At 53.7% G+C, this 27,684-nt stretch overlaps 1 protein-coding gene across 1 annotated transcript; it reads right to left on the bottom strand.

The window, feature by feature from the left end:
* Positions 1-1,234: 1,234 nt before the first annotated feature.
* Positions 1,235-26,798, bottom strand: CUL9 (cullin 9). Its single transcript, XM_090134634.1, has 41 exons — positions 26,393-26,798; positions 24,670-25,275; positions 22,924-23,078; positions 22,087-22,590; positions 18,527-18,665; positions 16,694-16,884; positions 16,182-16,524; positions 15,867-16,041; positions 15,528-15,735; positions 15,269-15,447; positions 14,974-15,191; positions 14,660-14,894; positions 14,475-14,580; positions 14,171-14,398; positions 14,001-14,091; positions 13,748-13,919; positions 13,522-13,627; positions 13,304-13,399; positions 13,049-13,224; positions 12,665-12,798; positions 12,435-12,596; positions 12,250-12,359; positions 11,991-12,173; positions 11,681-11,829; positions 11,316-11,538; positions 11,074-11,239; positions 10,842-10,987; positions 10,609-10,723; positions 9,993-10,195; positions 9,653-9,912; positions 9,211-9,574; positions 8,768-8,908; positions 7,305-7,469; positions 7,052-7,215; positions 6,541-6,634; positions 5,934-6,008; positions 5,337-5,447; positions 3,918-4,035; positions 3,425-3,558; positions 3,116-3,207; positions 1,235-2,180 (listed from the first exon to the last, which is right to left on the bottom strand). Exons 2-41 carry the CDS (start codon positions 25,259-25,261, stop codon positions 1,976-1,978), a joined length of 7,428 nt encoding a protein of 2,475 aa, XP_089990760.1. The 5' UTR covers positions 25,262-25,275; positions 26,393-26,798; the 3' UTR covers positions 1,235-1,975.
* Between the last annotated feature and the right edge of the window lie 886 nt (positions 26,799-27,684).

Here is a 27,684-nt window from a genome sequence, read left to right as displayed (position 1 = left end):
TGAGAGGTAGACATTAGGACAACAGACACTACCAAGCTGATTCCAGAGAATCTGGCTTGCACTGCTGTGGAGTTGGACAGAAAAAGAAGGGAAAATAAAACAGCAACAATAAAAGAATATGCAGAATGAGTGATGCACAACACAACTGCTCACCATCAACCAGCTGAAGACCAGCAGCCCCCAGCGTTACCGCTCAGCATGACCTGGTAGGGGACATCCCTGCGGCCAGCCTGGCATGCCCTGGTGCTGTCACCTCTGTGCCCCCCAGCCTCTTGCTGCAGAGCACTGTGAAAAGCTGAGAAAACCTTGGCTCTGTGCAGCACTGCTCAGCAGCAATTGAAACGTCCACATGTTATCAACATTATTCTTATCCTAAATCTGAAGCACAGCACCATTAGAAAGAAAATGATCCCAGCCACAACCAGGATGGCCATCCGGAACTTCAAAGTGATGGCACTGTCAGGTAGCATATGAAGTCAGAAAAGTGAGGATTAGCAGGCTTAGAGAAAAGAGATTGCCTCTGCACCACCCATTTTGTAACTATTTGTAGTTCTTCCCAGCTTCCGTGAGTGACAAAAACAAATGGTAAGGTATGCCATGTAATGAAGGTGTTCCAGTGAGGGACAGGAATAAGGACCTTTGGCCCCAGGGGATTCTTCCTTCGAAGCCTGCTAAAGAATGGCTCTGCTCTAAGTGCCAGAGCGTGGCTCAGAACATGATGTAGGCTGGCAGCCAGCTCTGGCCTGGAGATGTGGGCTTGGGAGACACCATGAGGACAGGCAGAGGCTTTACAGGAGACAAAACTAGAGGACAAAGAGGAAGCTGGATGATGTGCAAGGAGAGAGTGAACCTCTCTGTTCTGTCTCCCCGTCCACACAACCCTAGCTCTAGCAGTGCTCTGGGGCTGCTGTGAGATTAAAGGGATTGCCTTCATCTGTGTGATTGGAGGATGTTGTCCAGCTTTGGGTCGTGGTTTGGCTTAAGATGAGGGTTTACATTGAGGGGTCTTCTTTTTATCAGCAATACACTTCAAGGAGAACTTCTTGTTTCCCTCCCCCCCGGTACTCTGTCCTCTTTGCCGTCCCTCTGTCTGAATGGGGGAGGATCCCAAACCTTCAACAATTTCACAATTCCTGGACTGGGCTCATCTAGATCACTTCTCTCCCTCTGCACCCATGTCATGTCCCCTATTGACCACAAGGAGGCTAGTGTTAGGAAAGAAAAACTTTTATAAAGAGATTTTTTTCAACCCTTGTTCTTCAGGGTTTTTTTGTTTTTTTTTTTTGAAAAGATAACGTACATTCCCAACAACCTCTGTATATGTATGTATTTTTTATAGATGTATGTACATGCATGCATTTATACACTTAAATGCAGCCCTGCAAACCAGTGCCTACACTGGTAACAGCCCATCCTGCCTCATAGCAGAGAAGACAGCTCCAAGAACAAACAGTAAAAACAGTGTCCCCCTCAGATGGAGGAATGCACTGAGCCATGTCCATCTGTGGCTCTGGAGGGAACCCCATCAGCTCCAGGCTTTGGCTTTGGCTTGAGTGTTAACACACTGCTTCACAATACTTCTATACACTGACTAGATTATACAGTGTCATGCAAGGACATGGGCCACAGGACTTGAGGACTGAACTCTTAACTCCTTTAACAGGTGCCACACAGTCCTCAATTTGGAACCAAGCTGTGACTTTCTAACTCAACTAGATGACTGAAAATAGGGTGGAAATAGAAACAAGAGATGTTCTTTTCTGGGAAGTATCACCACAGTAATACAGCCCATCTGTCCAGAGCAACAGTTGTGCATATTAAAGGAGAGTTAAGGAGGAAGCAGCTCCCAAAGAATGTCTCTTAATTCTGCCTGGGAGCTCCTCACTGTTTTTGAAAAAAGAAACAAAGATAAACCAGTCACTGCAGCAAGGAGGCAGAGACCCAGACTGGCAGGTCGGATGACAGCAGCCCATCTCTAGTCATAGGCATCATCATCATCAAAGTAGGAGTCACAATCAAGGTTATCTGACTCATCATAAAACAGAAAGTTGTCTTCATCTAGGTCATCGTCGTCATCATCGTCATAGTCTTCCTGCCAGTGTGGTTCATACTCCTCATCTTCAACCTCACTGCCATCTTCATCTGTGTCGGGGGACTTGCACAAGATGGCACTTTTGGGCCTGTTGAAGAGAAGAATATCAGAGCAGCAACCGTGACCCAGCCCCACTACCCTTGTCCTTCCCACCTCCATCACCTCTGCAACCTCTGCCAAAGCTATGTCTTAGGGATTCAGCAGCTATGCAGGTACGCCTAGAAGGTGGTGATTAAATGGCTTTATCCACACATGCAGCACAAGGATGTGCCAGTAAGCCACCTCTGGATAGGCCAACAAACTGCAGTCAGCAGCTCTGGAGTCTCAGCCTTCTTGGAAGAAATAAGAAACCCTGCCCTAAAACTGAGTCTCCCTTGGCCTATCTGTCATTTCTTCCTGTAGTCCTCAGCATGCCCTGTTTAACTCCCAGAAACACAGCAGCTGTCCAAGGGTCTGGTCACAGTAGGACTGCATCTACCCGTTGTGTCCTTTGGTTTAAGCAATGTATCATACAGAAGGGGACTCTGCTTTAAACTCATCACCTTTCAATCACACTTAACAACTTCCAGCTCAGTACTCTAGATGAGGGTCACAAGAAACCATTAATTTCACTTCTCAACACATTATTTTACAACCGTGTCTTCTCCAGTCCCTTTCTAAAGCAAGTGCTAGGCCCTTCTATTTCTCTCCAAGTGTGTTCTTCTCGTTGTTCTCATTCAGGCACCTCCTAGATCTCTAACACACTTCTGAAGAAAGAGCAGGTGACTCTCTGCAAGAACCTAGGAGAGTCCAGGTAGAGCAACACCCATAACTAGGTCTGCCAACAATGGAGCCTTCTCAACTAGTGAAACCTCCACTACACAACTGTTATTTATCCTCTCATTTCAAACCACAATACAGGACACACGAAATCAATATATTTTATTCACTATTTTGCATTTCATTGAGCACAGGAGAAAATTGGTCACGAGTGCTTCTTCTGCACTCACCACCTTTCCTTGTTACCCTGTGAAGAAAACTCACCCTAAAGAGGCAGTGGACGAAGAAGGCACATTTGAGAGTTTCACCTTAGTCTGAGCAGGATCTGCCAAAGCCTCAAGCCCAATACGGAAATCCTGCCAGCATGGAAAAACAGCATGGAAAATCACACAGAAGAGTGAGACAATACGTAATGTGAGATCTACTTTGTACTGCAAATCCCTTCCCAACACCCATGCATACTCACAGCACCTCACAGTCTGTATCCTCAGCTAATCAAGACCTTTTCTAGGCTGGCCAAAATTAAACTAGATCAGAGCAAGACAAACCACCTGTTGATCCCAGGGACTTCACCTGTGTGGAGTGCCAGAGAATTGCAAAGAGACGCTCCTTGATCCGATGCACCAACTCCAAACCAGTACTGAAATGCTCTGCTTTCAGAAGTCGAAGAGAAGAAGCCAGGTCCTGGAACCGCAGCAGGGTTTCCTCTACAATTTGAGACCAAAAAAATCACACTGCTCCCCATGTTCTTAAGCAGAAAACAAGTCTCTGAGCTCATTATCAAGCCAGTCACAGCTACTTAGATTCCTTGTGCAAATACATTCCTCCTTCAGAAGGAAGCATATTGCTTATTACTGCATCAAACTGTGCTAGCAGCCAAATTTTTTCAATGGACTTCCCCAAATGACATTGAGAAGTCAGAAACATGCTGGGAGATGTGACCAGATATCTGCTGGGTGCTGGTGTGTATGCTATTGCCCTACAGCTACACATTATAGAGCTATCACCCTTTGAACCACATATCAGGAACTGCTAGTCAGTACTTTGGAGAGACTGTGGGACTTACCTAGAAGGATCTGCAGAGCATTTGTGTGAAGCTCTAGGCTCTCAGTCTGCTGTTCCACAATATCGACGCTTTCCGTGTCCTGGTTATAATAGCTGTACACACAGGAGTAGGCCAGCACCTGGAGCAGTACAGACCTTGCAGTTAAGCATTCTGCTTCAGTGTGGGCAAGGAAAGAAGGAGAGCAGCACCAAATCTGTCCAGTCCTCAGTATCAATGGCTCAGAGAAGTCTGACACATTTCTGGTCTGTGGTAACAGCCTAGTAAACCATTACGCCAAGTGACAGCAGAGCCAGACCACCTAGGCCTACTCACAAAATTTAAATTGAAAATGAGTGTCATTATTTTGAACTTAAGTCTGAAATACCAGATTGTTCCCAACTCACAAAACATCACAAGAACACAGACTGCAAATGCCTAACAAGTGTGACTGACCAACAGGGAAGGTATCAAAACAATCAGTGCACAGAACCTACCCATTGCTGGGCAGCCTGGGCTGAACTCACGTGGCACTGAACAGAGAACTGAAGCCAATGGAAAGCAAATATGGCTCTACTCAGCCCCAAGAGCCCAGGATAAAATAATTTCAAGAACTGACAAGCTTCAGTTAAGGATGATCGACTGCTAAAGCCATCCAGGTACCCAGCAAGAACAAGACCGCTGTTTCCATTTAAAGAAAGGAGGCCAGAAAAGCCAGCAGCAGCAGAAAACAGTGATGTGTACCCTAGCAAACACAGGGATTGCCATACTGAGAAGACAAAACAGGGCAGATTCTCTTGTTCTGAGTGTTTCTCAAAATCAAATCTGCCAGTACAGATGGTATGCATCTGTAAAATCAGAAGGTATGCATGGTAAAGGCAATTCCAACATCCTCCCCAGGTTTCAGGGGAAAGAAAACAGGTCTATCCTACTACAGGTTTGCTGCACAGATCCAGTGGCTGCACTACAAATCCTTCACAATACAGCCAGCAGGGCATGTGTTGCTAAGTCAGTGCACCTAAAATACCTACAGCTCATCATGCAGTCAAGAAAGGAAAATCATGACCATCAAGAGGGACTTCCCAAATGTATCAATATCTGGAGAGTTCTCCAAAAGTAAGTGCCCACCACTAGGGCATTTCAAACCAGAGTGGACCAAATCAACTCTAAGATTAACTCTAGACTAACTCTAACACCTGTGCTGATTCCAAGGTGTAAACTCCAGCTGTTTCTTATGATCCAGCCGTGAAAAGCGCTGCAGAGGGAGCCCAGCTCAGAAAGGTGAACATGAGTCTCCTTTTCTGATGCTACTGCTCCCCTTGAGGTATTTTTGCCTCCCCTTGTTAGATTACAGCAAGGTCTTCCTAATGGTATCTTGTCACTTTAAGAAAGGCATAACATACTTAAAAAAAAATAAAGCCTAAACTTGTTATCCAGTCTTACCTTCCGTGCCTGTTCCAGCACTTTGCAGGCATGGAGAACAAAGGTCAAAGTCCTAATTTTCGGTATCTCACTCATGGAAGAAACCTTGTTCCTCAGACTCACAGCAAATTCCTGCAATTATCACAGGAGAGAAAAAAGTTAGTTTCAAGCTCCACAAGATCAAAAAAAAACCAGCACCTTTCACACAGATAATTGCTGCACACTCTAAAGCACCAAAACAGAAAATGCAAGCAGCAGGAGAGCAACCCAACTGCACTCAACTACAGCATCTCTACTGTGCTACAGTTTTAACTTTTCACAGCAATTCAGCTCTAGGCAGAGTTCAGCCTTCAGTCCTCTTTGCCACTGCTTTCAACTACTGCATCAGTCTGAGCAGGTGAAACACCACAAGTTAGGTGCTGCATTTCCAAAGACTTGACAGAAGAAAGCAGACCAAGAACTACCCCTTATGCCAGATCAATGGTGCCAGAACCAGCCATCCTCACCAGGACCTGAAGCCTGTCTCTAAGCTTCAGGTGAAATGCATTGAGACACATCTGAAAGTCACCAGGGCTGGGGCAACAAAGCTTCTGCAAATAAAAAAAAAGGAGGCCTTACCCTCGCACGATGATGAGAGGTGCATCTCTCATTGTAATCCTGGAAACGCTTCTCCTGCCAAGCTGCCTTACTCACCTGAAAAGACAGGTAAAAGTAATGTGTAACAACTTCCCACAGGTGCCAGTATTGCCTGGAAATGGCTACCACAGATACAGGCTTTGACAATACTGTTGGTATCAGTGGCAAGTGCTTGATGTTGAGCCCACAGAAAAGGGCAGAAGTAGAGATCACAAAATCACAGAATTGCAGGAGCTGGAAGGGACCTCCAGAGATCCTCGAGTCCAACCCCCTGCTAAAGCAGTTCCCTACAACAGGTCACACAGGTAGGCATCCAGATGGGTCTTGAATATCTCCACAGAAGGAGAATTCACCACCTCTGGGCAGCCTGTTCCATGCTCTGTCACCCTTACCATATAGAAGTTCTACCACATATTAATCCACCACTTCCTATGTCAAGTATTAGGCCATTGTTCCTTGTCCTATCACTACACACCACCAAGAAGAGCCTGGTCTCATCCCACCTCACTTTAGATCTTCGGCCTTTGCCTGAGAGGCCAGGTGTTTCTGAACACAAGCACAAACCACTGGGACAGAGCAAATTACTTACCATAACAGAGCAGTTGTAATAATCCTTATGAGTTGGCCTCCAGGGCTTGAGGCAACGCCAGCAGAAGCCATGATTACACTTGGCACACGTCATACTGCATGGATGGACAAGAACAATGGGAATCATTCAGTCCTAAAAGCCTCTTGAAAACAGTTACTCCCAGTGCTCCCTTACGCCACGGAGCTGAAGCATGCAGCCTAGTCACTCATTCTCTCATTACTATACACTTCCCTGCAGGTATTTTTTGAAGTTTTGCTGGAAGTAAATGATGCTTTTTAAAAAAGAAAAAAAAAAACATCGTGTCTCCAGTAGCAAACGAGGAGAAGAGGCAGCACAATCTCAGAGTACCACCTTATTAAGAAGGGTAAACTAAGCACTCTGCAGTTTAGAGTGAGATCCACATGAAACTTCATCTCTCCCTTCAGTAACACAGCACACAGTGTAACACAGTGGAGCTAACTGTGTCTTTACACCTTCCTGTACTAAGTACCAAACAAGAACGGATACTCACTGCAGACACCCCTCATTTTTCTCTATCTGAGCTTGGCAGTTTGGACAGTGCTTTGAAATGAGTTTAGCCAGATGCTTGCTTTGGGCTTCACTTGTCATTCCCTCATAGTAGCCATCGTCATCCACCCACTGAGACATGTGGCTGCAGCTAGCAGGATAATGGGCCTGAAAGGAAGAGAAAGTCAACCACACAAAAACAGAAAGGTAAGTGCCAAACCCAAGGCAGCAAAGCCTGCAATTCAGTTTAGCCTCACCTCTGGGAAGTTGCAGTTGAAACAAGATATCCAGGAGCACTTGGAACAGGCTGCCTCATAACCAAGTCCATCCTTAAGAAGGATCTGATCACATCCCTGAGGGTTGGTGCACCATGTCAGGTTGGAACAACATTCCACATAGCATCTGAGAAGGGCTTTTTCATACTGTAAGGAGAAGCCAGAGAGGAGACATAAGGCACAGAATCTCGATGGCTAGGCCTTACACCTGGGGTCTGAAACCTCTGGGCTCTACACCCACCTCAACAACTGCTTGCAACAGAAAAGCACTGAGCTGGTTTGGTATTTTGTACCCTTTGTGTCTTTACCCCACGTCTCATCTCTTATCAGGAGATTATTTTATAGAAATGCAGAACAGCTAAGAACTGGAAGGCACCTCTGGGGATAAAAACTCTTGTGTCAGCAAGAGTGCAAGGAGCAAGCAAGAGGGGATTTCTCACAGCTATTATTGCTGTCACAAGTGGACACTAGCAACTGTTTGGGTTTCCCAGTACAAGATAGACATTAACAGAATAGAAGTGCAGTCCACAGGCCACCAAAACAGTCAGAGACTAGAGCACGAGATTTATGAAAGGACACAGAGAGCTAGGTTTATTCAGCCTGGACAGAAGGCAGCAGAGGGGCCTCTTATCATTGCCTAGAGCTACCTAAATGGAAGATGCAAAAGACGGACCATGGAGCAATATGTTTCAACATCAGTGGTAAAACCGTTAGATGTTCACTCAAGAAGCTGGCTATTTTGAGCACAGAGTTGGATGATACTATTGCAACTATTGCAACCTAAATTATTCTATGACTCTGTACATGTGGCTCTGTGTTAAAGCACTAAAGCTCCAGCCATCCCACTGCTGAGCAGAAAAGAAGCAGACAACATTTCACTGAGAGCATCTGAGCAACTTTTTAAAACTGGCAGTAAAAAAACCATAGCAATAGGATATGAAAGCCTGCTCTGAGACAAGTGGGACCATAAGATTTGAAAAACCAATAAGAATTCAGTGCCCAGATACATGCAGTAACCTGCCAAACACTTCTTAAAGAAAAAATATAAAGGATACATTGAATAAATTGGTTTTCTATACCCTTGCCCATTTTGGTTGCCAGTTTGCAGGGCTGAAGTGAAATGATGAGAGAACACTCTTTGTGACTACAGTTCATTTCTCTATCTAACTGTTCACACAGGATTCTAAATGCAGTCATGCAACAGCCACAACTCTGCCACTAGGTGGGGAAGGGATTCAGCTCTAAGCAGAAATTAAAAACTGAAAGAAGAGAGGTGAAAAAAAAGTAACACCTGCATCAGAACAAGCAGCTCCTGCTGCTTCTGATGACTGTGTAAACCAGTCTGAAATACATGATAGAGAAAAGTAGCAGCAAGATTATCTGTTAGCAATGACCGAAATGGAATATAGCTTGGATACCCAGTAACCACCTCTCCTACACCTCACCTTGGCTATAACCTCCTTGGAGGAAACAATGGAATAGATGAATGCTGTGGTCGGCTGTGCACAGCACTCAGAGATGGGACAGGTGCAGCTGAGGACCATGTTCTGTTCAATGCGAGTTGTGAGATACTCATTCCAACAAGGCTGTGAAAATACAGGAAAGATCAGAGCTAGACAGGAGCTACATATTTGGGTCATGTGAAGGAGAAATCCCAGCCCATGAGCCCACCCCACCCAGCAGAGGGCACATGAAACCACCACTAAATATGCAAAAGCACAAGAATGGGAACAGACTAATTTTGAGTTAAAGGATCACAACAAACAAAGCTAACAAGTATAAGCTCTGTGAAAATCACTCGATAGCAGCTTTGGAGAAGGAACAGCTGCTTCAACTAGACAGCAGCAACCCCTGCCAGATTACAGGAGCTAAAGGCTCTGATATTCACCTTGCAGCAGTAATGCATGCAGCAGAGGGTGGGTGGCTTCTCAGTGGGACACAGCTGGTTCACACAGACTGGGCAGTGGGTTCCTGGGCTTGGAGGGCACTGGGCATTTTCCACCCGGAGCCCCGAGGAGATGAGCAGAGATTCATGGTCCTCTACATAACACTGGATGAGAAAATCCACATTCCACCTGCAGTGCATTAGGAGGTGTCGAGCAACATCCTCCGGGATGCTCAGGGTATCCTGGACCTGTTGTACTGTTTGATTCATGAGCAGTTTTGCTTCCTCCAGGCTAAGTGTGTGCCCCATTGGCACTTGCAGCATTGCCAGCAGAAACTCCTCTGATTTTTCTATGCTGGGATTCAACCTAAAATGGAACAATGTGTCACATTTGTACAACGTGGAGATGTGCAACCCCCCAACAGCAGGAGACATGCATCCCTACCAATTCAGACAGTCTGTGCTGTTGTCATCCGAAGAAGAATCTGGCAGTCTTCTCTGGAAAACCATCTGTGCCTGGCCTCCAAGAGGTGATGTGTGTTCAGCAGAGACGTACTCCAGGACATGAGGCCTCTCATCCTGGCGCCGGAGGTAGCCTTGGTTCAGCAGGTGCAGGACACAGGACAGCACATCCACACTGTGACAGCAGAAGCTCAGGAACTGCAGACTTGGCCCCAGCCTACCCTTCTCACAGGCATCGATCACCTGCAACAGCACAAGAGCGCATCACTCTTCACTCATCACCCAGCAGCCCCTCTCTGCCCCCAAACCTTCAGCCTCCATACCTTAAACACCAGGTTGTCGATGTGCAGCTGCTTTTCCACCTTGAGAATGCGGGTGATGAGGCAGCAGAGGACATTCCTCTTCCTTTCCAAGGCACTGCTCTCAGCCCTCTCTGCCCGCAGGTACCTCTGCCGGGGCAGCAGCCTCAGCTGGCGGCCAGAGGCATGGGCCAGGGCCGCCTGGTTCAGCCGCAGGGCACCTGGAGCTGCACCCGGCCCACGGTCAGCCAGGCCACGAGCTGGTCCCTGAAGGAGCCCCAGGAGGCCTGTGTGGCTGCTGGAGCCAACCTGGGGCATACCGCTGCTGCCTCGCTAGCTCCCACCCCAATACCAGTCCCCCACACACAGCCTCAAGCCCATGATGCTCACACAATACCCAACACCATGCAAAGACCTCAGACCCAACCAACCACAGAGATTGGGCCCCCACACACCATTCCCAAACCCCACAGTCAGTCTAAGTCTCCAGCTTCCCGCCCTAACCTCACACCCTGACCCAGGGTGTCAGCAGCCAGATGCACCCTGCCCAATTACTTACATCCCAAACTCCCACTTCCCCACCTAGCACCATAAGGAGCCAAACCAGCATTGCCCCAGGGGTGCCCAGCCCCACACTCACCCCCCTGCGTGCAGCTCTGCACCAGGATGCCATCACGGGTCAGTGGGGCCAGGGCCTGGTGCACCAGCTCGGCAGGGAGCCCCGTCGCCTGCAGCAGGGCCTCCACCGACACCTCCTGCAGAGGAACAGAGAGCGATGGCCAGGCAGGAACATCCCCGCCCCAAACACCGCTGGAAGCCCCCCAGAAGGCAGCACCAGCCACGTCCCCCCCGCCCTGTGGCCCCGGCTCCTACCTCGGTGCTGTTGAAGCGCAGCAGGACGTACATCTGCAGCGTGGACACGTGGAGGACGCAGTCTCCGAAGCGCAGCTCGGCGTGGCCCAGCCACGTCCACTGCAGCCGCCGGGGCCTCGCGCACACCCAGCCCGGCCGGCTCTGGCCTGCCAGGGCAGCGTCAGCCTCGCGGGCGTCCCGGTGCCCCCACACCGCCGGCTGGGAGCCCCGACCCCACGGCCGCCGCACTCACTGTGCCGCCAGAAGTCCGCGAACTCATCCAGCGGGGAGCTCAGCGCTGCCGGGAAGAACCTCCGGGGCTCCTCCACGTAGCACAGCGGGGACACGGGCCAGCAGCGCGGGGACAGCAGCAGCACCTCCACCTCTGGCGTATCTGCCGCGGGGGCCTCCCCTGGAGCCTGGGGACGGAGGGCGGCTCAGGACAGGCCCGGGACCCCACGGGAACGGGGTGGCTCCCATCCCTCTGCCCCTTACCTCAGCCTCGGGGCTCTCCGTGCCCAGGCCGCGCTCCAGCAGCCGCCGGTCCCGCTCCTGCAGTCGGAAGAGGCGGAAGTGCCGCCGCAGCTCCTCTGACTCTGCCAGATCGCTCAGCATCTCCTGGGGGAAGCGGCGGGGGAAGCACGGCCCCATCTGCTCCACCACGGCCCCTTCCAGCCAGGAGGGCCCCTGCGCCAGCAGCCGGTCCCCCAGGTACAGCCTGCCACAGCCGCACGTCAGGGCCGCCTCAGCCCCGCAGCCACCGGCCCCGCTGCAACCGGGACGGGCCGCTGCAGGGCCACAGAGCCCCGGGGCCCCGCAGCCCTTCCCTCCCCAGGGCACAGCAGGGGCGGCGCACTCACCGATAGAAGTGCTCGAAGGTGTGGGCAAACTCCAGGCCACCGAAGATTATAAAGGGCTCCAGGATCCGCTGCAGCTGCGCTGTGCTGCCTGCGGCCCCGTGCAGCTCCTGCACCTTCCCGTCCAGGTAGCGGGCGAACTGCTCGCTCACCTGCGGAGGGACAGGGATGGCTGCGTGGGCAAGGGGCGGCCGCAGCGGGGACAGGGCACGGGCAGGAGCCCCGGGGCACTAAGAAGGGGACACGGGTGAGCCAGTCCAGGCATGGAGCACACCACACCGAGCACGGGCACCTGCGAGGGCCCTGGACTCACGTGCAAGGCGGTCAGGAAGGAGAGCTGCAGCAGAGCCCCGGCAAAGCCCTGGCCCAGGGCTGCCACGAAGGCGGCCTGCTGCCCAAAGAGCTCCTCTGTGGCACCACGCAGGCGCCGGTACAGCGCGCAGTACCGCTCCACGACGTCCGGTGCCTGCCCTGACATCTCCAGGAACCGCTGCACCTGCGGGCACGGCCGAGGGCTGAGCTGCAGCGGGACTGACACAGGCCCAGCCAGCACCCACCGCCCCGCACCCTACCTGCTGCTGCACCACGCCACACCAGCATCGCACCATGTCCCACAGGCCGCCAGACTTCACTGCCACCGCCACCCGGGCTGGCGTCTCCTTGTTCCTGCCCTCCTTCCCGCCTGCCAAGGCACGGCCGAGGCTCAGCCCCGCACGCTGCCCCCTGCCTGCCCCGCAGAAGGCAGCCCCGCGCTCACCGGCCGCTCCCGCCTCCTCCGGCTCTGCGCCGCCCGGGTCCACGTGCACCAGGAGCTGGGTCAGGCGCCGCACACAGGAACCGAAGGTGTCACCGCGGGACTGCTCTGCGCTCCCCAGGTACTCGCCCAGCAGCCAGGCCAGAGGGCTGATGCCGCTGGGGTCTGCCGGGACGCAGAGACTCAGGGGGGGCCTCGGGCACTGCGGGGAGGGCCCGGGATGACGGCGGTACCTGGGCTGGTGATGCTCTGCACCACGGGGGTCACCAGGGCCTCCCCGCACGTCCTGCCCAGGGCTCGGGCTGCCTCATTATCAGGAAGGAAGCGGTCGGCGAAGTCTTGCTCGTGCTGTAACGCCCGGTTCAGCCTGGAACAGCGAGGGGGCAGCACGGTATGGCACCAAACACCCACCGACTGCACACGGAACCGCCTCGACAGTCTAGGGGGCGATGGGGATCGCTCCCAGCCCTGCCCCCACCAGGCAGGACACTGCTGCAGCCCCTCACCTCCCAGGGCAGGGCTCAGCCTCTGCCCCACGGTCCCCTCTCGGGCTGCCAGCACCACCCCTGCTGCCTCGGGTCCTCAGGGACAGACAGCACAGCCCACGCACCACTCACTTGCCAAAGAGCTGCAACAGCTGTCCCCGATCCTGGTGGATCTCCTGGCACCAGGCGTGCGCCCGAGCACTGCAGAAGAGGAACGTGCGCCGGCACAGCTGCTCCTTGAAGATGGGCCAGAAGGTGGGCTTGGGCCCCAGCACCTCGATGCCACGCACACGCGTGTCGATGCCGCCCTGCAGAAAAGCACAACCCCGAGCTCTGTGTGCATCCCCGACGCCCGCTGCCACGCCCCAGGCTGGCTGCAGCTCCCACCTGCTGGCACCGCTTCACCCGGATCTGGATGATGGGCCAGAAGCGCGTCATGTTCTCCAGCAGCACCACCCTGCTGGCCGAGGGCAGGACGGTCACCTGCGGGCACATGGCAGCTCTCAGTGTGGGCAGTGAGAGCAGCCACCCTCACGCTCCTGGTCAGCCCTTGTGCAGCCACGGCCGGGATCACCTCACGGCCCAGCAGCACTGGTGCAACTCACTGCGTTCAGCTCCGTACGGACGTCGGCAGGGCTGTCCCCTCCCAGCACCACCACGCGGGCCGGCATGTAGCTCGAGTCCTCACTGGCCACCAGCATGCTCATCTCCCTGCAGTGTGGCAAACGGCGCTGCCCCGCAGCCCCCACCCACATCCCGCAACCCGAGCACAGGGCTGCAGGGACAGCACGCGTGGAGCCCAGCAGCCACCTCCTCCCCGCACAGCCCTACCTGACCACCACCCCGCACTGCATGTGAATGGTGATGTAGTGGGAGCCGGTGCTGCCGTTTGACTCCCAGTAGGTCTTGGGGTTCCTGTCCGTCAGCTTGCTGGCGCGGTGCGGGTTGGAGGAGACCTGCAGCTTCTCCCAACATTTGTCCTCCTTCACCTCCACGCTGGAGCCTGCAGGGAGAGCACACGCAACCTCCAACTATTGCTGGGACACACATCAGCACAGGGCACAGCTCCCACTCCCACGCTCACCTCGGCACAGGTTGCGCAGAAAGACATCAAAGAAGGGGATACTGATGGGCTGCTGGCTGCGGCGGTGCTCCTCAATCTGCCCCAGCACCACCTGGGGAGGGGGATGGGGATATGCCATCAGTGGGCCACATTTTTCTCCCCAAGCCACTTAGCTTGGACACCCAGCCCACCTGGATGCAGCCGGCCAAGATGCTGCCCGTCAGCTTCCTGTAGAGCACAGCGTGCCTCTCGCAGTCGCTCACCAGCTCTAGGAGGGCCGGTGCCAGCGGCAGGGCCAGGCTGTGCTTGTCCAGGGCTTTGGCCACAGCCTCACGGGCGCCCGCACGGCACATCCCCACAGCGCAGTCTTTGCTGGCAGTAGCCAGGCGGTGCAGGAAGCCCACCGCCTCCTGCACCGCCTGCGGGGACACGGCGCTGAGTCGGTGGCACACAGCACAGCCCTCCCTGCCTCCAGGAGCACTGGGGCCCTCTCACCTCGCAGTCACCGCCGTGGGAGCTCAGGAAGGACAGGCACGGCTCCACGCACTCATGCCAGGGCAGTGCGTCCTCCCGGTAACCGTCCAGGAACGCGCTCAGGATTCTGCACGATAGATGGGCCCGCTCAGGCTGGGGCTCAAGGCGGCCCTGCCCTGGGCTCCCACGCTTCGACCGAGCCCCACCTGAGGATCCGCAGCCCCACGGCCTTCTCTGCCCCCGGCAGCTCGAGGCTGCGCAGCAGCGGACGGAAGCACCAGCGCTCCTGCAAAAGCCGGGATGCCTCACCCGCAGGAATGGCAGCCACGCCGCAGAGCTGCCGTTCCAGGGCCACCACCACATCCTCGGGCAGCGCGCCGTCCCACAGACCGCCTGCGGGGACCCGTGCCTCCCTCGCCTCCAGCAGCAGAGCCTCGGCGCCTGTGGGACAGGCAGCACACGATGAGATCCTCAGCCCCCGCCTGCAGGACCGTGGCACAGAGGGCCGCCCGCGCAGTACCTGGTATCTCAGGGCTGTGGGGCAACCGGTGATCCGCCAGGCGGTTGATGATGCCCAGGGCCAGCATGGTGTTGGGGCAGCCGGTGTCCCGCCCGGCCCGCCAGCAGCTCTGCAGCACCACGGGGAGGTCACAGCCCACCAGCTGCTCCGCCAGGCCTCGGTGCCCGTCCACCAGCATCCTCACCACCAGCAGCCCATTCTGCACACCCGAGTTGCCCCTGCGAGGATGCGGCCATGTGGGTGCCTTCCTCCCCAGGTGCACAGCTCCCCTGGACCCGCCCAGCCCCATCCCTACCCTGGCAGGCCCTGCATGGCACGGATGGCGGCGGGGATGGCAGCCAGCAGGCCGGGTGAGCCCTCGCCGCAGGCAGAGCCGATGCTGGCAAAGATCTCCCGCATCATCTGCGCGTCGGCGTGGCTCAGCAGCGACGGCTTCCCGCTGGCACCTCCAGCTCCCACCAGCACCTTCAGGGCCTGCGTGGCCCACAGCGGCTCAGGGGGCGGCGGGCACCAAAGCGGGCCCCACCAACCCCTGAACTCCCGCACGCACTCACCGCCAGGCCAGCCTGCTGCACCAGGGCCGAGGCCGCGTGCTGCCGCATGCAGGCCAGCACCGCCCGCACACCTCCCTCTGTGGCGAAGGGCACACACCAGTCACACCTCTGCATCAGCAGGGCCACCAGCCGCAGCACCAGCGCCACCGGGCACGGCTCCGCCTCCTCAGCACCCAGCAGCTCCATGACCGCCTTCACCAGCTTCTCCCTGCGCGGCCGAGGACACCTCAGCAGGGAACCCGCCTTCACCTGCCCACGCGGCCCCACCGTGCTCGGATCGCCCCACGCGAGCCCACCTGGGGCACAGGGACGCGAGAGCCGCCCCTCTCAGCCCCGCACCTGGTCTCCGGCCCGCCTTGCGCCTTGCTGCAGTGCTGCTCCTGCGCCTCCTCCAGCACCTTCACCACGTGCCGCAGCCCGGCCACGCGCAGCTCTGCCTCGCAGTCACCACGCAGGATCGCGTCCGCCACGCGCTGCACCTCGGCCAGGCAGCCGCCCTCGCAGCCGCCCCACGCTGCAGGAGGAAGGGAGGCTGCGACATCGCCAGCAGCACCCGCGGCAGCTCCCAGAGATGGGCCCGCAGCCCCGGCACCCGCCGGCCTCCTCCCCCGGGCCGCCTCCAGCGCCCGCAGCCTCCCTCCGTCGGGCCCTCACCTTCGCTCTGCTCCTCTGCCTGCGGGAAGCGCAGCCCTTCCCTCTCCAGGAGCTCACAGAACAGCTGGGAATCTGACCTGAGGGCCGTGGCTGTGGAAAGCTCTTCCTTCGCCACCTCGGCCGGCACGGCTCCGGGGTCGTCGCCATCTGAGCACATCGTGGCACTGCCCCCGCCGTGCTGCTCGGCTGCACTCCCCGCCAAGTACTTGGCGTAGACACGGGAGCCGCGCAGCTCGCTCTGAGCGCTGCCCTGAAGCCGCTTCTCCAGGTGCTGCAGCACCTTCTGGGCCAGCTCCACAGGGACCAGCAGCTGCAGCAGGGCGTCCTCGGCCGGCTCCGGCAGCTGCGTGGATGGGGATACGTCAACCCACACAGACACACCATGGACCCCATGCCCCTGAGACGGCCCGGGCCCAACCAGACACAGGTGCTGCACCGGCACAGAGCCCCGGACCCTTCCCCAGCACCACGTGCCCCTTCCTCGGGCTTCCCCGTGCCGCTCCGGCCCATACCTGCTCAGTGTGCTCCTGCTGGATGAGCCGGACGATCTCCTCCTGCTCCTGCGCTTCCAGCTTCTTCACAAAGAAGAGCAGCTCCCACCACTCAGCGCGGCTCAGGGTCGCTGCAGCTCTGCTCGGCTGCTCCCCCAGGTAAGGCAGCGAGTACAGCCCCCCCGGGGGCTTGGAGAAAAGCGGCTGTGCAGCTGCAGGACAGCAGAGAAAAAAGGCACCGTCAGCCCCGCCAGCTTCCCTCCGCAGAGCCATCCTTTGCTGCACAGCCCTCACTCCCACAGCAGGAACTCGTGAGGACCTCCCCGATCCCGTCCCAGTGATGGATAGGGAGGTGATAAGAGGGCAGCAACAGGCAGGGAACATGCTGGACACAGAGCCCTAGAGTGGGGCAGGTGAGGACTGCAGTCTTCTCTGAAGCCTCTTGGGGCTGCAGAGCAGAAGCCCATGGACCACAGGGCTTACTGTTCTGCCAGACTGCTCCTACAGGGCCTGTGCCAGGACATGGCTCAGGCTGCAGCCAGGAGAGCCAGTCTGAGCTGCTCAATGGTCAGTAAGAAGAGAATTCTGCCTGGAGTTTCTCTCTTCCCAACGCTTCTTGCTGGCAAACAGGAGAAGTACTCATAGGCAAAAGGAGACTGCGTATCTATCAAGCTCCTTTTCGCTAATTCTTTCAAAATGAAGAGAGGGAGACAACATTTGTTATTAGCCTAGATTTTCACTGGATCATTTAGAAAAACTGAACCAACACTTAATAACTGCTAAGCAACCATTTGCAGCTCTCTGCAAAAGCAAGTTAGGAGACATTCACTTCTTCAAGATTCAATAGAAGAGGGTCAAACAAGCCAAGAAGCAACAAGCAACTATATGCATGGTTGATTGCCAACAGTTAGCCAGCAAAAGCAGATTTATTCAGGTGTCAAGAACCAAAGCAGAATGCACCTGTTTTTTCATTTCAATTTCTGTAGGATATGATGAGTGCACACAGCTTTACAAAGAACCGAAATAGAGCACATACTTCTACCAAAACTTGAGTTATGGAGAAAAAAAAATTTAACCAACTTCATTTGAATTCAGCGAGTTCAAACTGACACGCAGATAGCTAATCTTTAGGTACAAGAGTCAGAAGTCAATCAAGTAGCCATCTTTTCCACTGGCAATAAGAATGTTTCAGAAGTGGATCACTAGCTGCTCTCATGTATATCATCTCTTGCAGCAGTTAAATCCTGACCAAATGATCAAGGGCTTGACAAAAGAGTTACTTCATCAAGTACCCTAGCCTGAGTCACATTAGATGCTGAGCAAAAAGGGGGTACTTGAAGTATAGGTCCTCCCTTTTATCCTCACCCAGAGTGAGGACTACATCAAAGGATCCCAATCCCAGGAGATTCTGCAGATGTCTTCTGAAATAAGTGCATTTCACACTCATCTTTCCCAAAGCTGAGTGGCATGAAGTTAAACATGAAGTTGGTGTGTTAATGCTTTTAACAGTCTGCATCTCTTATTTAAGTGGATATGAAGGTCTCTAAGGCAGACTCACCTCTGAGAGTCTACACTCTTATTTTGGCAGATTGTTTAGCTAATTCTAACATGTATTTTTGAGAGAGTTAAAATCAAATTTTATACTCTTTATTGTATCATGACAGAAGTCGAGAATTCAAAAATACTATAAGCAGCTACATGTGACCACTTAAAAAGCTCTGCACAATCAAGCTGCTAAATTCAGCCTACTAAAGAAAAACACACCTAGCCATATAAAGTTCACCACTGAAAAACGTGCCATAGTAGAATCAAAAACAGATGATACAGACACACACAAGCAGTGCAAAACCTCACCTTTGTCTAGATTAAAGCTCTCTATCAGATTATACTCTTTGTCCTGACCACCAGGATCATCCCGCTCCTCTCCAAAGCCAATAATCTCCAACATGTGCCAATGCATCCAGTAGGTCTGACCTGTTGACTGCCACAAAACCTAGGGGTGAAACAGATTAGGCAGTCAGATTTGCTCACTCACTCATGTTCGTTCTGCTGCTGGGAAGACAAAAAGTTCAGATGCTGAGAGACTTCAAGAAAGCCCCAGATGGAAGGAAACTGAGTTAAGCCATATACACAGCACCAATTAGCCTTCAAGAATCCCTGACCCAAACTGGCAATACATCAAAACTAATCTCAAAGGAATCATTTAAGGAGTCATATAAAGGACTGAAGGACAAGAAATGATGGCAAAACTACACAACACTGCATCCATAACATGGAAAGGTAAAGAAAGCAATAGAAACCAAAGCAAAGGAAAGGAGAGATGAGAGACTCCTGAGAGGCTGGTCCCAATGAAAAACACACATAAGTTTGCATTTGGCACACAGAAGGCTGACAAGAAGACAGGCAAGCTGACAATACAAAGCAAGTATGAGTCACAAGACAAAAAGTTTCTAAGAGGAACAGAGATATAAATCAAGTTTCCCTTCAGTAAGAGAATGATAGCAAAGGTCCAAGACAGCAATTTAGAAATGACATTACAAAGATGATTTTGAGATGCCTGATCCTTGATATCTTCCCATGGAAAGAAAAATTCTCAATGAGTTTGAATCAAAAACTTCTCACTTAACTCTGGGGGGTCTGTTGCAGACACACATGTAGGTACGAGCATACAGAGCAGGATAAAGATGGACATCCCCAAAGGCTGCACCACTGCAAGATGTCTTTGCCAGTAATGCAAGCCTTACAAAAGGCTTTAACTGAATATAAAGCAATTGCAAAAACAAACAAACCAACACAAAATAAGCACCTGGAGGTTCATTCAGCTCGATCAGATAGAAAAATAAACAAAAGGAGGAACTCACGGGCCAAATGAACTAAGTGCACTGGAAGTCAGCTCAGCTCAAAATAATTAAGTGAATAAAGATCTCTCAGAAAGATATTTCCTTTGGATATCTCCTTATGGATGGCACAGTTAAAGGCATTACAGAGCAAAAAGTTAACCATCCCCTTTAAAATAAAACAAGATGCAAAGCAGTTATTGAATGGGAGACCCACAATGAAAAAATCACCTCTGTATGGTCCAAAACTAAGGATGTGTTTTGCTGGAATATACGTGAAAGAGAAAGCAAATCAACAGGGGGGAAGAGGGACACAAATCTGGAAGGTGATGCAACTGAAAGAGAAGCAAGATGCCAAGTAATCTGCCAGAAGGCACAGCTGGAAATCGGGAAGGATTGCTGTTATTCAGAGATGTTCTCAAATGATCAATGAACCCTAAAGACAGTACTTACTGAATCACAGAGTTGCCAAGGTTGGAAAAGACCTCCAAGATCATCCAGCCAACTGTCCACCTACCACTAATATTTCCCACTAAATCACATCCCTAGGTACAACACCTCAATACCTCTTGTGTTTCTTGAACACAATAAATCGTTTTTTGAACTCACGATTTGAGGGAAGAAATGATTTTAAAAAAATAATCATCATCAGAACAGATCCAGTGCTTTGACTTTAGCAGTACATAAAATTTTAAAACATATTTTAATGGAAAGAATAACTAAATGTGTTGAAGATAAACAAAATTTGAAGTAACGGGTAAGCCTGTGTCAAGTTTCAGCTCGGCAGGTTGACACACATTCATTTTCTTTAATGAAATAACTGATTTTATAGATTAAAAGCTCAATTTCAATTGTAAATTTCAGAAAAGCACAGAGCACCAGATGGGAAATTATTAAACCAGAGAAGAAAGTGATTAAGTAAAGGATCTGGGCAAGAAATCTGAAGCCAGGATCTTAAGAGTATGAAGGGAAAAAACAGAAACGGAAAACAGCACAAAGATGGGCAAGCCAAACTAGCACAGCACAAACTGCCCTAGCAGTTACACTCTCCCTGTACAGGCACGTGCTTGTAATATCCACCACCACACCAGCAGATAAGTCTGCCAGCATCCCACCAGCACATTTCTGAGCATTTTAAACTGGCTGGTTAAACTGCAGCTGCAAGAAGTGCTCCAAAACCAAGAGGCGGTTGATGAGCTTGGAGTAATCAAAGTTAGTTGCTAAAAAGGATTTCGTGTGTAAAAAAAAAAAGTGATAGTCTTTAAATGTGCAGAAGGTAATTTCAAATTCTCTGCCTTTTCTCTGGAAGGATTAGGAGCAAGCTTTGGTTACAGCAAGACAGATTTGGAACGAGCATTAGGAAGTCATGCATTTCTACAAATATCAGTGACGTTTTTTGACTGATTTTTGATTATCAGTTATGTGCAGCTTTGTGCACTAGTCTGGCACCTGGCCCCTCTGCAGACCACCTGTTGTCTGCAGAAATCAACTGGAAGTAAGGAAGCCTCTAAGCACAGGCTGAAGAAGTACAGCCATGAACAATTAGAGCAGCTTCAAACTATCTCCACAACCAAACTATGCATTTGGAGCCAGGAACCAGACACGATGATCCTTATGGGTCCTTCCAACTTGGGATATTCTTTGATCCTATGATTCACACAGTGCTGGACTGAGTAGAGGACAGAAGCAGATACAGCTCTCTAACTGTGGATGACAGTCAGCAAAAGCTTGATTTTTAAGAAGTGACTGCAACTCTAGCTGCAGTACAGGCTCAAAGACTTGGCCAAAGCACCAGAATGGTAGACAACCTGCAGAAACAACCACACGTAGACTGGAGTGGTGCACAAAGCCCATCAGCTCCCTGCACCGTTTCACAACAGCCCTCACTGAACTTAACCAGCCTCCAGAACAGAAGTCTCAAGAAAGAAGCCCAAGCTGGAGCAAACAACTCCCAGTGCCCACTCAAATGCTCTTCCAGCCCCACTCTAGGGGCTGACTCTAGGCCCAGCTGTTCCAGTGTAGACTTACCCACACAACATTTGCAGGATGTTCTGGGGATGGCTAGAGCTGAATGCCTACAGACAGACCCTCTGCTCTTCCTACAGTATTGAGGCCTTTTCCCTGACCTGATGACACAAGCTCATCAATTCTACTGCAACAGTGCAGCACTAACAGCTCTATTTTTTTGTAGTAAGTTGTTAAGGTCCCCTCACCCAAAGAGCATTTCTAAAGGCACAAGGCGTTCAAGTAGCTCTTGCTGCGTCCAGCTAACCTGTTCCCAAACTACCCCCAAGATGTAAGCAGGGAAAACAACTGTTCCAGGATACAGTCACCTCTACAGAAGCTGAGAAACCTTTGCAGGACAGATCATACTCAACAGGAAAGCTTATTTCAGAACTGCCACTTTCAGCTCTGAAAGGTGACTTCTTTGATAGGACAGATTTAGCCCAAATCACAGTACACCTATAGTACACCTATAGTCCAGCCTCAAACATATGAAGATACCATTAAGAAATCACCAGTCACCCATTACTCCCCTCCGCCATCCCAGCCAGACTTCTTCCACTAGCAACCTACCTGTGCTGTGTGCATCTTATAACTGCCCTGAAGAAACTTGCCCTCATCCCCAGCTCTGACATCACCACAGTCCTCCAGCATGCGCACCCGCATGCCACACACAAGGTTTGCCTTCAAATACTCCACATAGTCATTCCGGTCAGCAAAGTCTGATGGGGTCATGAAGGCACAACTTTGCTTTTTCTGGCAACCATGGTTAGAAGAGAGCACAGGCACTGGGTTAGCAATGCAGGCTGGGGTTTTAGGCTGGAAGATGGAGCGGGTAGTGCGAGGCTTCGTCTCCTGCTGGGATGGTGACTCCGGCTTGTGGCTGTGGTCCCAGCCCATCACGTGCACCAGCTCCAAGATGAGGTTTGCCATAGCCATGCTGAACTCAAACTCCTGCTTTACACGGCTGCTCTTCTGCCGCTCCTCGCTCTGCTCCTCACTGCTGTTGAGCTTGTCCAGGAGAGAAGTGACGCACAGGTAGCGCTTCACCAGGGCGAACAGCTGCTTCCCGGGGATCTGCAACAGGCAGGGCTGTCAGACTGCAGCTGGCCAAGCACCTCACTCCCTCACCAGCTCAATCACAGCTCTGCAATGGCTGCAGACCAGCGGGCGGTAACACAGCTCCCCTTCAGCCCATTCTGCCCACAGACAGGCTCTCCTCCTGCTTCCTCACTGCACCTTGGCCTCGAGCCAGGCCCAGACCCTGCGCCAGCCCTTGTAACATCAGGTCCTGCTCAGCTGCCTACTGTCAACCACCACCCTTCTTTCCCAACCAAGCAGGACACCAGCCAGCTATAGTGCCCCACTCTCATTCCTGCCCATTCCAGAACTGGCAGGCCTTGCCACTACCTGGGGGAGATGAATCCCCTCAAAGGACACACAGTGCTCTTCAGAGGACATCATCTCAGCAAACAGCTCCAGCAAGGTGTAACGGCCATCGAAGTCCATGTGCTGCTCAATGCCATCCTGCTGGCTCAGAGACAGAAGGATATAGGTCCGACTCCCTGTAACAACAACAGAAACCATTCAAGCTCCCTAAAGAGCACTCTTACATCATCCTCCTTGCATCAGACAGACTTTGGAAAGCAAGAAACAGTTTTGCTGCTCAGTGCCCTGTTTAGTATTTTTGTTTATTATCTGGACAAGGGGATTGAATGCACCCTCACTAAGATTGCATATGACAGGAAGTTGTGAGAAAGTGTTGATCTGCCTGAGGGCAGTGGGGACTACATCTGGATAGACTAGATCAATGGGCAGAGGCCAATTGTATCATAGAATCATAGAATCACAAGGTTGGAAACGACCTATAAGATCATCTAGTCCAACCGTCTTCATACTGCCACTGCTACCACAAGTATGAGCTTTAACAAGACCAAGTGCCAGGTACTGTATTTTGGTCACACAAGCCCCACGCAGCGCTGCAGCCCTGGGGCAGTGGCTGGCAAGCAGTGCGCAGGTAAAGGCTGCGGGGCCGTTAGCTGACAGCCGGCTGAACATGAGCCAGCAGTGTGCCCAGGTGGCCAAGGAGGCCGAGGGCACCCCGGCGTGTGTCAGCAGCAGGAGGTGACCGTCCCTCCGCACTGGCACTGGGGAGGCCGCACCTCGGTGCTGCGCTCAGTGCTGGGCCTTCACTGCAGGAAAGGCACCGAGGGCTGCAGCGTGTGCAGAGAAGGGCAGCGGAGCTGTGAGGGGTCTGGAGCACAAGTGTGATGGGCAGCGGCTGAGGGAAGCGGGGCTGTTCGGTCTGGAGAAGAGGAGGCTCAGGGGAGACCTCGTGGCTCTCTGCAACGACCTGAAAGGAGGCTGTGTGAGGTGGGGTCGGCCTCTGCTCCCAGGGAACGGCCATAGGACGAGAGGGGATGGCCTCACGTTGTGCCAGGGGAGGTCCAGGTTGGCTGCTAGGAAACACTTATTCTCTGAAAGAGCAGTGAGGCAGTGGCATAGCCTGTCCAGGAAGGTGGTGGGGTCACCATCCCTGGAGGTGTTCAAAAAACAGGAAGATGTGCTACTCAGGTCAGTGGGCACAGTGGAGATGGGCTGGCAGTTGGACTGGATGATCATATAGTAGCCTTTACCACTTTTTGATTCTGTGGTTCTATGATCTGCAGCCTGTCCTTTGAGTTAAATTGATGACATTTTGCTCTGCCAAGTAACATCGCATTTCTGCATCCCAAGGGCTGTTTGGATTCCCCCAAACCAGCAACCCCAAACTACTGACTCCAAAGCAGATGTCCAGGAAACAATAAGGGTCACATTTTAAACCCAATCTGCCTCCCAGCTGTCCCACAGCAGTGTGACCCAGCACCAGGACAGGACAAGCCACACAACTCTTGTGGGACACCACATGCCAGATGGACACACCACCACTTCTGCTGGTCCACAGCAACCCACTGGCTGCACCCAACACATCGCTGCACCTCCGAGCCACGGCAGCTCCTCCCTGACGAGAGCCTCGGGCAGGATCAGCCTCTGCTCAGCGGGGCCCGAGGCGAGGCTGCACGCCGCCGCCGACGGCAGAGCCAACAGCCCCGCAAGGCCCCGCTCCCCGAGCCCCCGCCCTACCGGAGGAGCGGCGCCCTCGGCGGCAGCCCCCACCTGCGTCGTGCGAAGCCAGAGCCCTCAGCATCTCGCCGGCGCCGCGGCAGATCGGCTTCTCCTCGTGGCACAGCATCTCCATCAGCAGCTCGAGGGCTCCCGTCTCCTTGAAGGCGCCCGCCAGCGCGCCGATGCCGGCGTACGCGCTCAGCACGCGGACGGTGTTGAGGACGGAGGACGCGGGGGTCCCGCCGCCGGCCAGCTGCCGGCCGGCTCGCCGCACCAGGCTCCCGACGTCGGCCTTCATCTCCAGCAGCGACGCCTCGTCCGGCGCCGCGGGCGGCGGGCCGGGCGCCCTCTCCTCCTCCGCCCGCGGCCCCGCCCGCTCCCCCCCGCCCAGCAGCGCCGGGCAGCCGGCGCGGACCTCCTCCGCCGACAGCCACATGGCCACGCTCTCCGAGCGGAGCCCCGCGGAGGAGCCGCCGCCGCCGCCGCCCGCCGCCCGCTCCTCCGCGCCGACCACGCGCCACCGCACCAGGTACTCCGGGGCGCCGTCGGGGCCGCGCCGCTGCCGCAGCAGCTCCTGCGGGTAGGCCTGCAGCTGGGGGCCCAGGTGCACCAGCAGCCCGCCCTCGCGCCGCTCGTTCACCATGCTGCCGGACGGCGCTGCGGGAACAGAAGGGAGGAGGTTAGCATCTCTGAGCTGTGCGTAGCGAAGCCGTGAGCCAGCACCTCGGTTCCTCACCAGTAGAAGCAGCCAAGGTGCAAGTTTTAAATTTTGAGATTCTGAACCCAGAATAAAGCTCTGAAGGAAACCCCCCATCCTGCAGAGGTTTATGACCTCACTTCAAGACGACGAGCCTATTCTTGGACTAGCCCTGTCCCCAGAATTACTGGTACATGCAGAAAGCAGCTCTCCTCTCAAAACCCCCAAGGGAAAGCAGTCTTGTTCAGGCCCTCTCGTAAGATAGAACATGATCTAATGTCTGACCTAGGGGGTGGCAACCCTGCCCATGACAGGGCGTTGGGACTAGATGATCTTTAAGATCCCTTCCAACCCAAGCCATTGTACGACTCCATGACAGAAAATAAAAACTGGAGAGCTGGGCCCTGTTTCCAGCTCTCCACAACATGACCCTGCAGAAGTCACTGCTTCTGCCCTTCTGCTCTTGCACTTGTTATTCAGTGTCTGAGCACAGACTGCAAGGTCACACAGAGCTCAAGGCTTCAAGCAGATGCTACCTCTCGCTGTGGCACTGGAACCAACAGGAGTCACCAGTCCTTGAGGAAAATAATCAGCTGTTTCTCAGCTCATGCTCATCACTATCTAAAAGCCACTCAGTATTCCCTCTCCGGTCACTATTTCCTCTTCTCTGGTATAAATTTGCCTTTAAAACATTTAGTTGCTAGGCAGATCCACCAACTCTGCTGCCTGATTGTCCTGAGGACTTCTTTTAAGAAGTCGCAACACTTTACTATCATCCAGGCAAAGAAGAGCACAAAGCAATTCGCTATTTAAGACCGAGTGCCAGCAATCAGTTAGCCAAGTGAAAGGCTGACTTCATCACTGCAGAGGAAGCTGGATCAGCCTGATAAGAACAGAGGGTTCTCACAGAGCCCAGGCAGGTTGTGCTGGGAATGCAGAAACGGGCTCTCTTGGGTCATTTACATGTATGTACAGGCATGAGAGTGGTGAAGCAACACCCTGTACAGCTGATGGTCGCACACATCATTCTTGAAAATAAATAGAATACATTAAATATATATATATATATGTATATACCTTCAGTTGTGCTTTCCTGGCAGGTTGCAGCAATCCAGCAGCGCCCAGCTGGGTGTCCTTGCGGTCTCCCCGTAACAAAGGACCGAGTTACCCTCCCGTGTGGCAGCACGGCACGCCTCCCCACGAGCCGAACGGCTCGGCTCGGCTCTGCTCTGCTCTGCTCTTCTCCCCGCACGGCGCACACAGACGCTCCCTACCCCCACGGGTTCGCGTCAAAACGCGCCGCACACGCTTCCCTCGCTCGCCCCTGCCCTCCACGGAGCAGCCGCGATGCTTCCAGGCCGCTCCGCTCACCCCGCGGCCCAGCTCCGCCTCCGAGCCTCCCCGCTCGCCTCCGCCCGCCGCTCCGGCTCCGTGCCCGGCCCCGCGGCCGGCCGAGAGCACGGGGCCGGACCACAGCCGCCGCCGCCGCGCCCGCTTCCGCGTCCGCGTCCGGCCCCGCGATGCGCCTGCGCGCTGCCGCCGGGCGGGGCGGGGATGGCGCCGCCTGCAGCCCGGCCCGGGCCTGCGCCTGGCGGCTCTGTGCGGAGCGGCGCTCGGGGCCGGCAGCGGAGAGTCCGTGCAGTAGAGGCCCAGCGAGGGAGAGGCGAGGTCACCTTCCTCCGCCCGCTACCGATGCTGTGCGCGGAGAAGGCCGGAGTAGCGTTAGCGTTCCTTGCAGCCGGGGCACCGTGCCGGCTCGTGGTCAGCTTGGATCCCAGCGGGACCCCCCGGTCTTTCTGTACCCAGCAGCCAGACCGCAGCATGTGCCGGCACTTGCTCCTCCCCAGAGGCAGCAGTTCCTACTGGTCGCACTTCATTTCTACAGCCTACCCAAGTTCCCCTGTTTGGGAGCACAGCACCGCTCCTGCCAGCATTGTCACGCTGCCCCATCACCCACACCGTTAGTGAAGGTGCTGAGCAGACCAGACCCGGTCTCATCCCCTGGGTTCACTGTTGCTGGCCTCCAATTAGATTTTTGCCACTGATCACTGCTTTCTGGGCTTTCAGTTCGCTTCACTGTCTGCCTATCCAGCCCATACAGCAACAGCTTCTCTAAAAGGATCTCATGGGAGACAGGGTCAAAAGCCTTACTGAAGTCCAGGTGGTCAATATACTGCTCTGTCCTCACCTACCAAGCCGATCACTTCACCACAGAAGTGTATCGAGTTGGTCAATTCCTCTTTTTGAATCCATGCTGACGGCTCCCAAGCACCTTCTTGTCCACCATATGGTTTCCAGTGCAAGTTGCTCCATGTCTTCTCAGCGATCAACACCAATCTTCTTGGCCTGTATTCTTGGCCTGTAATTCC

This window comes from Phasianus colchicus, chromosome 2 (genome assembly GCF_987193195.1).
Source record: "Phasianus colchicus chromosome 2, bPhaCol1.hap1.1, whole genome shotgun sequence".
NCBI classification, from domain to species: domain Eukaryota; kingdom Metazoa; phylum Chordata; class Aves; order Galliformes; family Phasianidae; genus Phasianus; species Phasianus colchicus.
Note: the sequence above shows the minus strand (reverse complement) of the source record. Positions and strands in the feature narration are given on the sequence as shown.